General features: G+C 51.0%; 1 protein-coding gene and 1 pseudogene across 2 annotated transcripts in view; one reads left to right on the top strand and one right to left on the bottom strand.

Annotated features, from left to right (window-relative positions):
* QSOX1 (quiescin sulfhydryl oxidase 1) overlaps positions 1-7559 on the bottom strand; it is a 41517-nt gene extending 33958 nt beyond the window's left edge. Inside the window, exon 1 of one of the 2 annotated variants that reach the window (XM_032638848.1) lies at positions 7194-7559. In XM_032638848.1, the coding sequence (XP_032494739.1) occupies positions 7194-7461 (268 nt within the window). In that variant the 5' untranslated portion in view covers positions 7462-7559. The remainder of the gene's footprint in view (positions 1-7193) is intronic. The other variant, XM_032638839.1, reaches the window with a different exon arrangement.
* Positions 7560-10500: 2941 nt separating this feature from the next.
* LOC116738945 lies at positions 10501-11579 on the top strand (annotated as a pseudogene).
* The last annotated feature ends 1461 nt before the right edge of the window (positions 11580-13040 follow it).

The following is a 13040-nucleotide window of genomic DNA, read 5'->3' as shown; positions in this document are numbered from 1 at the left end:
CTCCCCTGACCCCTCCCCCACTGTCAGCGCCACGTAGGAGGGACAGAGTCAGGCAGTCCAGCCACGCGGAACCAATAATACCAACCAGCTTCCTGTCCTGTCCACCCCCAGTCCCGAGTCTCTTCCTGCCCTCCCCCATGTCTCCTCTCCCCACCCCCGGGTTCTTTACCTCTCACGTCACCTCTGACCCACCCTCCTAGTGAGCTAGTGCAGGGTTTCTTGTCCAGATGAAATGTCTCATTTCCCTCCTGGCCAAGGTTCTAATATGCTCCATCACCAGCCTACCCAGCCACCAGTGATCTTTTCTATCCGCAGGTCTATGTCACTCTCTACTCAATATTCTTTGAGGGCTCCCATTGCCTCTAGAAGAAAACTCAACAGGCGTCAGGCCATTCTTAATCTGGTCCCTCCCCACCCAGCTTCCTCTTACCATTTCCCCAAATTATGCTCCAGGAACGCTAAAAGTTTTCTCCTTCCTTGAAAGCACAGTGCTCATCTAGGCTATTCCCACAGCCACCTCTACCCTCCCAACAAACTCCCAGTTGTCAGGTGCAACTCAATTTGAACGGGATTCTTCCCCCCAGGAAGAGCTGCCTTCCAAGCCCAAGGCTCAGGACCCTGTTCTCGTTTCCACCACACAGTTACAAGCCTGTCCATCCCTAAATGTCTCTTCATCCTTGCATCCTCCTTGCCTAGCTTCCCCATTATCCTGCACACAGTAGGTGCGCAGTGACTATCGACTGAATGATACAACTGACCCAGTCCCGGGGCCGCTACAGGGCTGGAACATCTTCTCTCAGCCTTACTCTATCCTCAGGTCCAGGCAGGGGGTGAGGTTAATGCCCATCACCTGTGAATGCAGGAGAAGTGAGCTGCCAAGGGATGGGGTTTTGCCCTGGATCACAGGCAGAGCACCCCAGGCCTCCTTTCTATGGCTCTTCTCCTGCCCAAGGGAGGCCCAGCAGAGGGTGGGAAGCACAGGTCACCCTGTAGGGTCATCTGGCACATTTCAGGCTTGGCTCCGGCTCTGCATCTAGGGCTTTTTTCAGGGAGACCCCCAGGAGAGGCCCAGCTGTTCTCAAAAGCATCAGCAAGTCAATTAGACCTAAGGGCAGAAGAGTGGCACTTTTGTGTCCTTCCACCAGTGAGGGCCCCTGGCAGGGGGTCTCACAGGGCCACCTGGCAGGGACCAAGGACAGCAGGCCTCAACCACTCCACTCCTCTCCTCTCCAAGAGTGCAGGCCACCATCCCTCGGACCAGAGTTGTTGTTTGTTGCCCGCTGGGGCATGAGGCTCTGAAGGCACAGGGAGAGGAGAGGACAGAAAACTAGTGTTCAGCGAGCGTCCACAGATTTTGTGTCCTCCAGATTTTCCCACTCCACCACTGCCATTGGAGGTGGGCACCATTTTACCCACTTTACAAACGAGGACAGAGACCAAGAGACCTCCAAGTGGTCCCAGGGCTACCAGACCCAAAACCCCACTTTTGTCCCTCTGCCTCACCGGGGTCAGGATGCTGCCTTTATACTTTTGCTGTCTGCTCCAGTCACAACCTTCCCCATGAGAGAGAAAATGGTTAAGACAGTTTCCTCTTCTAGCTACATACCGTTCTCTATAACGCCTTTACTCAGCATTACTTAGATAGTAACGCTCAGCCTTTACTTAGACTCAGCCTTTACTTAGATGATAGTGATATCAGGCATATAGAGAGTTTATCATGTGCCCAATGGATGTAGTTTAATGTGCGCAGCTACGCTATGAAGAAAGTAAGGAGGTATTTATTCATCTCTGGACTGTAAAATAGAGATCAGATAACTGTGCCCGAGGCACACAACTAATCAGTGGTGAATGTGGGATCTGAACCCAGGATCTGAGCCTCCCCGGTGGTCTCAAGAGGGCCCAGGACACAACAGAGAGCTTCTCTGTTCCCAGCCAGGAAACTCAGAGGGGACAGGGTGGGGTGGGTATTAGTAATGGGGATGGAGGCGGGAGGTGATGCCTGAGAGTTCTCAGCTCCCAGCTCCTGGAAGGTCCGTCACTCCTTCTCTTTACGCCTTGATTCCCTGTACCTCCACTAAATGGAACCAGTGCCTCTTCTTACCAGCCCCAGCCCGAGGGGGAGGGGCGGGGGAGCCTGGGGCCGGTCAGGTGTTGGGAGAGTCCGGGCTGAGAAATGTTTCCCAGGAATATCAACGTCAATACCTTAATGAGCCATAATGACCTATAAAGCTCTGTTTTGACCCGAATCACTGCGGACCTGACTATTCGTCATTCTAGTAACAGTACCAGGAATAGAGAGGACCCTTATCTGGGTGCTCCACTGGTAAAGCAAAGCTGCATTTACGGGAAGTGCACTGCTGTCAAAGAGGTACGGAGCTGGGTGAGAGAGGCTTTTTAAAGTGTCAGGTGACTTAATACCACAACCTGCAGGCCTAACACCAAAAGGATTAGCAGTCTCAGTCCAGCCCTACTCTTAGGGAGAAAAAAAACTTTCCTGGTGCAATGACTGCCTTGGCAAAGTATTCTCCCCACTGACAGAGTAAATGAGCAAATGGAGCGGACGGGAGGGGAGGTAAGTGTAGGCAGCACAGCTGCGGACCCTGGGTGGCGGGAGAGGGGATGCTTTCTGGTGAGGGGGATGGGCTCCTTCTGGAGTCACAGGCGGCATACCCACCCCACTCACAAGGCCAGGAAGGGGCACAGGACCCAGAGTCACAGGGCTTGCAGACAGCTGCAACTGGTCGAAGCACCATGAGCTCCACACATCTCCTCTCTGGGTCTCCGTTTCCTCACCGGTCACACGAGGGCCAAGAGGAAGGTGTCTCAAGTCCTTCCCAGCTCTGACAACCATGGGGTGCTGGATGGCAAAACACTCTCACCAAGAAGCATGGCCGTGAGGCCTCCGAGTGCTAAGCAGCCTGGGCCTCTATTAAGGCAGAGGCCAGACCCACCCAAACCACAAGAGCCAGTCAGGTCGAGAGGTCAGAATGAGACCCCCGCCTGAGTCTCCAGGAGTCCTCCTGACACAGAGAGTTGGCCAGGCCTATGCCATTACCACGACATCCCTTCCTCCTTGTTGCCGGCTTCTGGGCAGTGAGGTCATGATGTGGACAAAATGCCTTCCCCGCCCCTCACACCTGGATGACGCCCCAGGTCTGAGTCAAGAGGAGCCACGGCAGCCCCAGAAGACCTGGTCACTCACAGCCTCATCTGGAATCCCGTGAGGCTTGTGCCATTGGTCTGCATGAGTGTTCAGTGACCTGCTACCCTGCGCCAGGCTCTGCACTAGTAGCGCACGGGTACAAGCAGGAGAGGACGGCCCTGGGAGAGAAAAGGAGGAAACCAACACTGCTTGCTGTCACTCAACACCCACGCCTTACAAATCTCATCTCCACACTCTGCACAGGTCATTTTCCCACCTGGAGTACCCTTCCTCCTTCTCCCCGCTCTCCACCTGCCCAGGCTCTGGAGAGTCAGGAAGAGCTGGGTTCAAGAACCTCCTCCAGGGACTTCCCTGGTGGCGCAGTGGTTAAGAATCTGCCTGCCAATGCAGGGGATACAGGTTCAAGCCCTGGTCCGGGAAGATCCCACATGCCGCGGAGCAACTAAGCCCATGAGCCACAACTACTGAGCCCATGAGCCACAGCTATTGAGCCAGTGCGCCACAACTACTGAAGCCCACGTGCCTAAAGCCCATGCTCCGCAACAAGAGAAGCCACCGCAAAGAGAAGCCTGTGCATCACAACCAAGAGTAGCCCCCACTCGCCGCAACAAGAGAAAGCTTGCACACAGCAACAAAGACCCAACGCAGCCAAAAATAAATAAATAGATAAATAAATAAATTTATTTAAAAAAAAAAAAGAACCTCCTCCAGGGACTTCCCTGGTGGTCCAGTGGTTAAGACACTGTGCTTCCACTGCAGGGGGCGTGGGTTTGATCCCTGGTCTGGGAACTGAGATCCCACATGCTGCATGGTGGGGCCAAAAATAGAAAAAAATAAAATAAAAAAAGAACCCCCTCCGGCATCTGTGTAATCTTGGGCAAGTTACTTATCGGTTAAAAAAAAAAAAGTTATCTGTTGCTCAGATATTTTCTCATAAAGATTATATACAACAGCGGCCTATAAAGGCCCTTAGCACAGTGCCTGACATAAGGCAAGTGTATAATAAATAACTGCTTAGATAAAGGCCTTTGGTGACCAGGCCTCTGTCACTTTCCCCTTCCCTGAATTCCCAAAACAAGAAATGACTGAGTTACGCTCTTTTGACCCTTTTCAAATACAGCTTCTTACTGGTGCCAATTTCCCTGCTGTGTGATTTACCCAATGGCAATGTAAACAATACTCTGCACACAGAGGTCACTCAACAAGTATTTGCTGATTGATTAGCCAGTGATGAGGACTGAAGGTCTAAAATGAACACAATCAATTTCCCAAACACAACAGTGAGGCAGTAAGAGCTGCTCTGGAATAGAAAGGGGTGAGCCAGATCCTTAGAAAGAAGCGCTCTGCCCCAGGGTAACAACTGCCCCAGAGAACCTAGCCTACAATTTACTGAAGAAATGAGCCCTGGCCAGTCAGATTAAATGCCTGAGGCCAGCTGGGCAGGGTTGCAAAATTCTTCTCTCTCCTCATGACCTTCCACAGTCTCACTGCTCCTACCCAAGGCATTCATACCAATGACAGAGGGCAGGGGCCACAGGCCCATGGGCCCAGGGTGGTGCGAGAGCAACCCTCTGCCGGCCCACAACCAAACTTTCTCAAGGAACCTCAGAATACAGAGATGTTAAAGGGCCTCACCAGGAAACACCTCCTTGGATTGGAGTGGAAGCGTTCTTTATCATTGCAGGCCAACACCAGGTTCGGCCGGCGCTCCCCCCAACGTGATCTTGCTTAGGGGGCTGACAGCTCCATGGTTCATGGGAGACTTCGAGTTCTCACCTGAATCTCCCATCCCCCATGGACTGTGGTTCATCTCTACGGACACCATTTTCCTTTCTGACGTTAAGTTTTGATTTGCTTTTTTTAGGGAAACTCTCACTCCATGCACTGGGGAGAAGACCCCTTTGGGAAGTGGCAACCCTCATGCAGGAGCAGGCTGGGTCAGAATCTGGATGTGCAATTCATTGGAAAACTCTGGGTTGCCAGAGGCCAAACCCATGAGTCAGCTGGAAGCTAATCTTTCTGTCCAGCACTCTCAAGATGTAAGAATCTTCTAGATTGAGTCCACCTGCGGCCAGTAAGGGACTTCTATGGCCTCAAAGTGTAAACTGATGTAGGAATTCTTATGACGTTCAGGCCCACAGTGTCCCCTGAACACCTAGTGCCCCTCAGGTGTTCCAGCTCCAAGTTCAACACTCTTCCTACCTCCTGCCCTGACCAGATGTGCTGACATCACTGAAATGATGCAGTGTGAAGAGCTGCTGAGAAATGGCACATTCAAGTGATGGCAACAGAGAGGCATGCAGACAAGTGTCTGCGTGTAAACTGGAGGGAAAACGGTTCACTGGTTTCGTTTAAAAATAACTTTCCGGGCTTCCCTGGTGGCGCAGTGGTTGACAGTCCGCCTGCCGATGCAGGGGACGCAGGTTCGTGCCCCGGTCCGGGAAGATCCCACATGCCACGGAGCGGCTGGGCCCGTGAGCCATGGCCGCTGAGCCTGCGCGTCCGGAGCCTGTGCTCCTCAACGGGAGAGGCCACAACAGTGAGAGGCCTGTATACCGCAAAAAAAAAAAAAAAAAACCTTTCCAAGACCATATGGCTAACAGATGATACATCTTTCCATCTAACCACTTCAGGAACCACCTTGCAAGCTGCTCAAGGGAAGAGGTGGCCTGAGTTTGAAAACCAACATCTACAAATGCACTACTCTACCGCAAAGAGTTGAGTGTATCAAGAAAACGGCACAGCAGGGGAACAACAGTTCCAGTTCCTCCCTCTCCAGGAAGAGGCCTATGCCCTAAGATGCCTCATTCAGTGACCACTGAAGGTCAGCAGCCCTGCTAGGGCCCTAGCACCACCTAGTTATCAGGAAATAACTCCATTCAGAGGCAGCAAGTCAGAAGCAAACCACTACCATCACGCCACGCCAGCCCCGCCAAATACCCACTACCTGGTCTAGGCAGATGGATGACACCACAGGGATCTTTACCTGTGCAAAGGAAACTCTGAGATAATACACATCAAGTACTCACTCAGGAAGGTGTCTGACATACGATACAGTAAGCACTCAATAAATATTCATTACTATTGTTGCCATATTTACTCAGCTCCAATCTTAAGTTTTTAAAAACATTAACCTTTCTGTAATGGAGTACACCTTTAAATCTCTATAACTCTATTAGCAGTCAGTCGTCTTATCCCTCTACCCCTCCGGCTGTTAGTAAATGAATGGTGGGTCTCACAACTGACAGTCTCTTAGAATGAAGGAAATACGGTATTAGTGGTCAGGCCAATGAAGGAGAAAATGGAGCAAGGGCCAAACCCACACCAAGAGGCTGCCCTCAGTCGGGCCTCTGGGCTCACAGGTTGAAGCAGAAGGAGAAGGTGCAGAAGGAGGGGGAAAGCGAAGGATGTGGCCCAGAAGCTAAGGAGCTGGAGGCAGCAGGTCAGGAGCGGCCGGGAAACAGCAAACAGGGAAACTCTGCCTCAAAGATACAGCTGAGAAAGGAAGTCTACGTACCAGCAGGACCTACTAGCCAACGGGTGGGGAAAGGAAGGAGGGAGTGGGAATAGGGGCGGCGGCACAATGAGTATCAGTTCTTTTTCTCCCCAACACTGATCCCACCGCAGCTGGGGAAATTGGTAGGAAGGGGTCTGCCACAAGGCTGAACTACAGGAAGCCGTAAGGTGTCAGGGAGGAGGAACAAAGGAGACCACGTCGCAGGTATGGGGGCCATAAGCCGGCAGAAGACTGACAAGGAAAGCAGAGCAGGTCTGGGGACCCAGACCGCGGGGACGGGGAGAAAACTCGGGACACCGGTCAAGGGGAAAAAGAAAGGGAGGGGCGGGAGCTAAAGATGGAGCTGAGGGCTGAGAAACTGGGGGGGAACTGGGAGGGGCAGAGAGGAAGATGGGCGGAGGTGACAGGCAGGAGGAAGCGGAGAGCGTTGAAGGGGCCTCCGTGAGGCAGGTGGCGGGGATCCGCCCGGGTGGGGCGAGGGGAGCGAGCCTCCCCCCGCACCCAGTTTCTCACCTTTGACGTCTTTGGCCAGCGCCTTCCACGTCGGGGCGAAGGCGATGCAGTGGCCGCACCAGGAGGCGAAGAACTCCACCGCCCAGGCGCTGTGGGAGCCCAGCACGGCGTCGCGGAGGGTGCCAGCCTGTAGCAGCGTCAGCGGGTCGGAGGGCGAGTAGAGCGCCGAGCGCGGGGCTGCGCCAGCGCCGGACACCACCAGCAGCAGCGACAGCAGCAGCAGCAGCAGCGACGGCTGCGGCCCGGAGCCGCGTCCACAGCACTCCATCCTCTGCAGCTGCGCGGAGTCCACCACTGCGCACAAGTTTCGGACGACTTGGTGCCGGGCGCCTCCACCGCACCTCTTGTCTCCGTCGCGGGGAGGAGCCACGTGACCCCGCCCACCGTGGCCGGGTGCCGCCCCTTTCCCCGCCCCGCCCGCCGGCCAGTGGGCAGGAAAGCCGACGAGGGACGAAAACCGGAACCGGGCGCTGGAGTCCGGGTCCGGCTGCGAGCGCCCCCTTCGCAGTCCGCCGAGACCTCAGAGCTAGTCGGGTTCCCGCCTCGGCCCCAGGAGGCGGGGAGCTCAGCCCAGGCCCCGGAGCCCCCACCCCGCCGCCAAATGATAGGTGTGGGACATCCGCAGGGCAGAGTCCCAGGCCCGCGTTCCTGTCGCTACTGGGGTCTCAGGGAAGTCATTTGGCTTCTCACAGGCCCCGTATCCAACGGGAAAAGAGTCCGTTGGAATAGATTGGACCGATTTATGCTGTTCCCAGAAGGTTCTGGGGATCCCACCAAGCGATAAGAAGTTGTGAATTAGAACTTATTCTTACCCTATTGTACATGTCTCTCCCATGTACAATAGAGAGAAGGGAGAGAAGGGAGAGAGAGGACGGGTGGTAGGACAGTCTCTGAGTCTGTGACCACCATGACGCCACAGGGATCAGATGTGCCCACACCCCGCAGAGAAGGACGGGTGGTAGGACAGTCTCTGTGACACCATGACGCCACAGGGATCAGATGTGCCCACACCCCGCACTCCCCAAGGCCTGTGATCCTCTAAGGAAAATATTATTTGAGGGCTTCCTAATTATGAATTAGAGGCCCCCTTCCATTTTAGTCTGGGCTGGATTGGCGTGGTCCATTGGGTGGAATCAGAGTTCCCTCAGCACGCAGGTCTGGCCACCTAAGACCTGGTCTCCTCCAACTGGGGCTCCCAGCAGCCCAGGTACCCCACATCTAACTCTCCAGCCTACACACAGATCTCCATATTCACTTACATATCCCTCTCACGAGTAACCTGATAACTAATCTTGTGTTCATGTGTACTAAAGTGTTGATGATTAATTTTCTGTGGTCTACCTTCTGTAGTTCCAGTGCTGAGTTATCTTAACAGGAGCAGGTGTTCCTCAGAGTGCTGTCACGTGATCTTTTCCCTTTGTGTCTGCTGGGTTAGGCCACCTCACCTGTAAGCCATCTGAGACTAGATTTGTTATTCATTCAACATTTACTGAGTGGTTTCTTTGTGTCAGGCACTGCTCTAGGTACTAAGGATGAGGCAGTAAATAAAACCAAGACTACAGTCATGGAACTTACATTCTAGTGTGGATAGGGATAGAGAGATGTAAATGTAGATCCTATGTTAACAAAGGCTATGAAGACATGTACAATAGGGTAAGAATAAAGTGACAGAGGAAGTGGTATTTTATTTTAGACAGGGAGGTCAGTGATGGGCCCATCCCTGATATTTGCAGGGCCAGGGTAAATAGTGCAAATGGAGGCACACATATCATATGTCTACATAATTTAAAATTATAAACCAATTTAAACTGTTATGTAAAATTCCTGTCCTTTCATGTTGACAAGTATACCTTCATAATAATCTGGAAGGCCAAACTTAAGTTTAGAAATCTCAGACTTCCCCCAAGATGTGCACTGGAATGGGGCTGCTTAGGTGGTAACTGGTCCCTGGCCCTCAACCTTCCTCCTACTCTTTGCACCCCAGCTCTATCCCATACTTCAAGGGAACTTGTGCCCACACCTATAGCATCCCTGTCTGCACATCTGAGCTCCATCTATACCTCCAGCAAATAGCTGCTCCTTGGTTCCTTAAGAGAACAGACCTTGGAAAAAGGCTGATGCAGTCTCTAGAAGATGGCCTGGTGCTACTGGGGTAGGGAGTTCTAGGGTCTCATGCACCAACAGTATGATCTAAAAGGGGTGAGGCACAGGGACTTTGGGTGGACTCATCCCCTTGGCCCATGGTCGTCTAGCTCTGTGGAAAGAGGTGTGGCTGGAAGAGGGCCAGAGAGCTCAGAAGAAAAGGTAGGGGCTCCTCCTGCCCCAGTCTTAAGGCAGTTCTAACGGGATAACATTTGAGACAAAGACCCAAATGAAGAATGGGAGGGAAACTTGTGGCAATGTGAGATAAGAGCATTCCAGGCAGAGATCTGGAGATTGGAGCTTTGCTCCCTTCATGAATTCGTATTCTCTGTGCCTGAACAGAGAATAGGCTTTGAACATATTCTCAAGTTCAAAGTCTTGAACTGCATAGATAGTCCCCTAGCAACCCTGGATTCCAAGGGGTGGAAGTACTCCAGCGGCTAAATCAGGGGCCAGGAAAAGTCAAGTGCCTTCACATGTCTCTATTGTTAAAAAATGTTATAGTTATCTTCCCCAGGGAATTCCCTGGGAATTAAGGGGACAGTTTTGGCTAAACATGAAGAGCACCTGGGAAGCACAACTCACATAAGTACACAAAGATTTGCTTGTTCACATGTCTATTTCAGAACATCAGAAATGGAAAAGAATACAAATGATTTGAATGGAATAAAGTTTCTTGGCAATGGGGCCAAAGAAATTAGCCTTGAGAGTTGTAAAATCTGGGACTTCAATATCTCAGAACAGCAATACAGGGATTTTTTTTTTTTTTTTTTTTTTTTTTTTTTTTTTTTTTGCGGTACGCGGGCCTCTCACTGTTGTGGCCTCTTCCGTTGCAGAGCACAGGCTCCGGATGCGCAGGCTCAGCGGCCATGGCTCATGGGCCCAGCCGCTCCGCGGTATGTGGGATCCTCCCAGACAGGGGGACGAACCCGTGTTCCCTGCATCGGCAGGTGGACTCTCAACCACTGCGCCACCAGGGAAGACCAATACAGGGATTTTCAACTTTAAGTCTTGGACGTCTGTTCGAACAGAATCTTAAAAGAAGTCTCCAATAAAAGCAAGCTGCCCATAAACAGAGGGATGGATAAAGATGTGGTAAAGAGATACATTCGGTAAATCTCCTTTCTGCCCGTGGATGCTGCTGAGTAAGCACCGTTGATGTCTCCCCCCGCCCCCGCCGCCCGCCTCCACTGCCGTCGTGTCTAAGTCAGAGTCACCCAAAGAGCCCAAACAGCTGCGGAAGCTCTTCATTGGAGGTTTGAGCTTTTGAAACAACCGATGACAGTCTGAGGAGCCATTGTGAGCAGCGGGGAGCGCTCACAGACTGTGTGGTAACGAGGGATCCAAGCACCAGGCGCTCCAGAGGCTTCGGGGTTGTCACGTATGCCACTGTGGAGGAGGTGGATGCGGCCATGAAGGCAAGGCCACATGAGGTGGGTGGAAGAGTTGGGGAACCAAAGAGGGCCATCTCAGGAGAAGATTCTCGAAGACCTGGTGCCCACTGAACTGTGAAAAAGATTTTTGTTGGTGGCATTAAAGGAGACACTGAAGAACATCACCTAAGAGATTATTTTGAACAGCATGGGAAAACTGAAGTGATTGAAATCACGACTGATCGAGGCAGTGGCAAAAAGAGAGGCTTTGCTTTCGTAACCTTTGATGACCCTGACTCTGTAGACAGGATTGTCATTCAGAAATACCACACTGTGAATGGCCACAACTGTGAAGTAAGGAAAGCCCTATCTCAGCAAGAGACGGCTAGTGCCTCATCCAGCCAAAGAAGTCGAAGTGGTTCTGGAAACTTTGGTGGTGGTCGTGGAGGGGGTTTTGGTGGGAATGACAGCTTTGGTCGTGGAGGAAACTTCAGTGGTCGAGCTGGCTTTGGTGGCAGCTGCAGTGGTGGTGGATATGGTGGCAGTGGGGATGGCTATAATGGATTTGGTAACGATGGAAGCAATTTTGGAGGTGGTGGAAGCTACATTGATTTTGGCAGTTACAACAATCAATCTTCAAATTTTGGACCCATGAAAGGAGGAAACTCTGGAGGCAGAAGTTCTGGTCCCTATGGTGGTGGAGGCCAATACTTTGCCAAACCCCCAAACCAAGGTGGCTGTGGTGGTTCCAGTAGCAGCAGTAGCTGTGGCAGTGGCAGAAGGTTTTGATTACTGCCAGGAAACAAAGCTTAGCAGGAGAGGATAGCCAGAGAAGTGACAGGGAAGCTACAGGTTACAACGGATTTGTGAACTCAGCCAAGCACAGTGGTGTCAGGGCCTAGCTGCTACAAAGAAGATATGTTTTAGACAATGGTCATGTGTATGGGCAAAAAAACTTGAGGACTGTATTTGTGACTAATTGTATAACAGGTTATTTTAGTTTCTGTTCTGTGGAAAGTGTAAAGCGTTCCAACAAAGCATTTTAATGTATATATATATATTTTTGCACCCATGGTGTTGATTGCTAAATGTAATAGTCTGATCATGACGCTGAATAAATGTCTTTTTAAAAAAAAAAAAAGATGTGGTACATATATACAATGGAATATTAGTCAGCAATATAAAAGAACAGAATAATGCCATTTGCAGCAACATGGATGAACCTAGAGATTGTCGTACTGAGTGAAGTAAGTCAGCCATAGAAAGACAAATATCATATCACTTATATGTGGAATCTAAAAAAAAGGGGTACAGGGCTTCCCTGGTGGCGCAGTTGTTGAGAGTCCGCCTGCCGATGCAGGGGATGCAGGTTCGTGCCCCGGTCCGGGAAGATCCCACATGCCACAGAGCAGCTGGGCCCGTGAGCTGTGGCCGCTGAGCCTGCGCGTCCGGAGCCTGTGCTCCTCAACGGGAGAGGCCACAACAGTGAGAGGCCTGTGTACCGCAAAAAAAAGAAAAAAAGGGCGGGGTACAAATGAACTTACTTATGAAACAGAAGTAAAGTCACAGAGGTAGAAAACAAACTTATGGCTACCAGGGAATAAGTTGGGGGGAGGGAAAATTGGGAGATTGGGACTGACATATACACACTACTATATATAAAATAGATAACTAATAATAACCTGCTGTATAGCACAGGGAACTCTACTCAATAGTCTGTAATGGCCTACATGGGAAAAGAACCTTAAAAAAAAAAAGAGTGGATATATGTATAACTGATTCACTTTGCTGTACATCTGAAACTAACACAACATTGTAAATCAGCTATACTCCAAAAAGAGTTTTTTTAATAAAAAATAAAATTAAAAAAAAGCAAGATGAAAGTTGTGACCTTCAGCAATAACCACTTTCTGTGGTCCATGGGGCTTCTTGGGAACCCCAGGGCTCCACAGGCTACCATTGGAAAACCACTGGTCTAGAACTGAAAGCAGAAAACATAAGTATCACAACTTCCCTGCTTGCCCTTCCAGGAGCTTCCTGGGATGAAAAGGTGGCAGAGAAGGACATCTACTCAGGAATGGGGTGTGGAGAGGAAACGTGTGCTGAGGAAAGCATTGAAAGCTAGCCAACTTCCCTGTTCCCCTTCCTGCATAGAGGCTATAGGAAAGTGAGGCAAGAGAAATCAGATGAGAGGATAATAATAGTATTGGCTAATAGTTTACATCTGCTCTTCGGAGCACTTACAGATGTTACTCATTTAATCCTCATGCCAACCCTATGAGGGTGAGAGTATTATTATCCCATTTTTACAGATGAGAAGACTGAGGTCGAA

The sequence above is a fragment of the Phocoena sinus genome, chromosome 1 (assembly GCF_008692025.1).
Source record: "Phocoena sinus isolate mPhoSin1 chromosome 1, mPhoSin1.pri, whole genome shotgun sequence".
Classification (NCBI taxonomy): Eukaryota; Metazoa; Chordata; class Mammalia; order Artiodactyla; family Phocoenidae; genus Phocoena; species Phocoena sinus.
The sequence above is the reverse complement of the archived record's forward strand: the minus strand, read 5'-3'. Positions and strand labels throughout refer to the sequence as shown.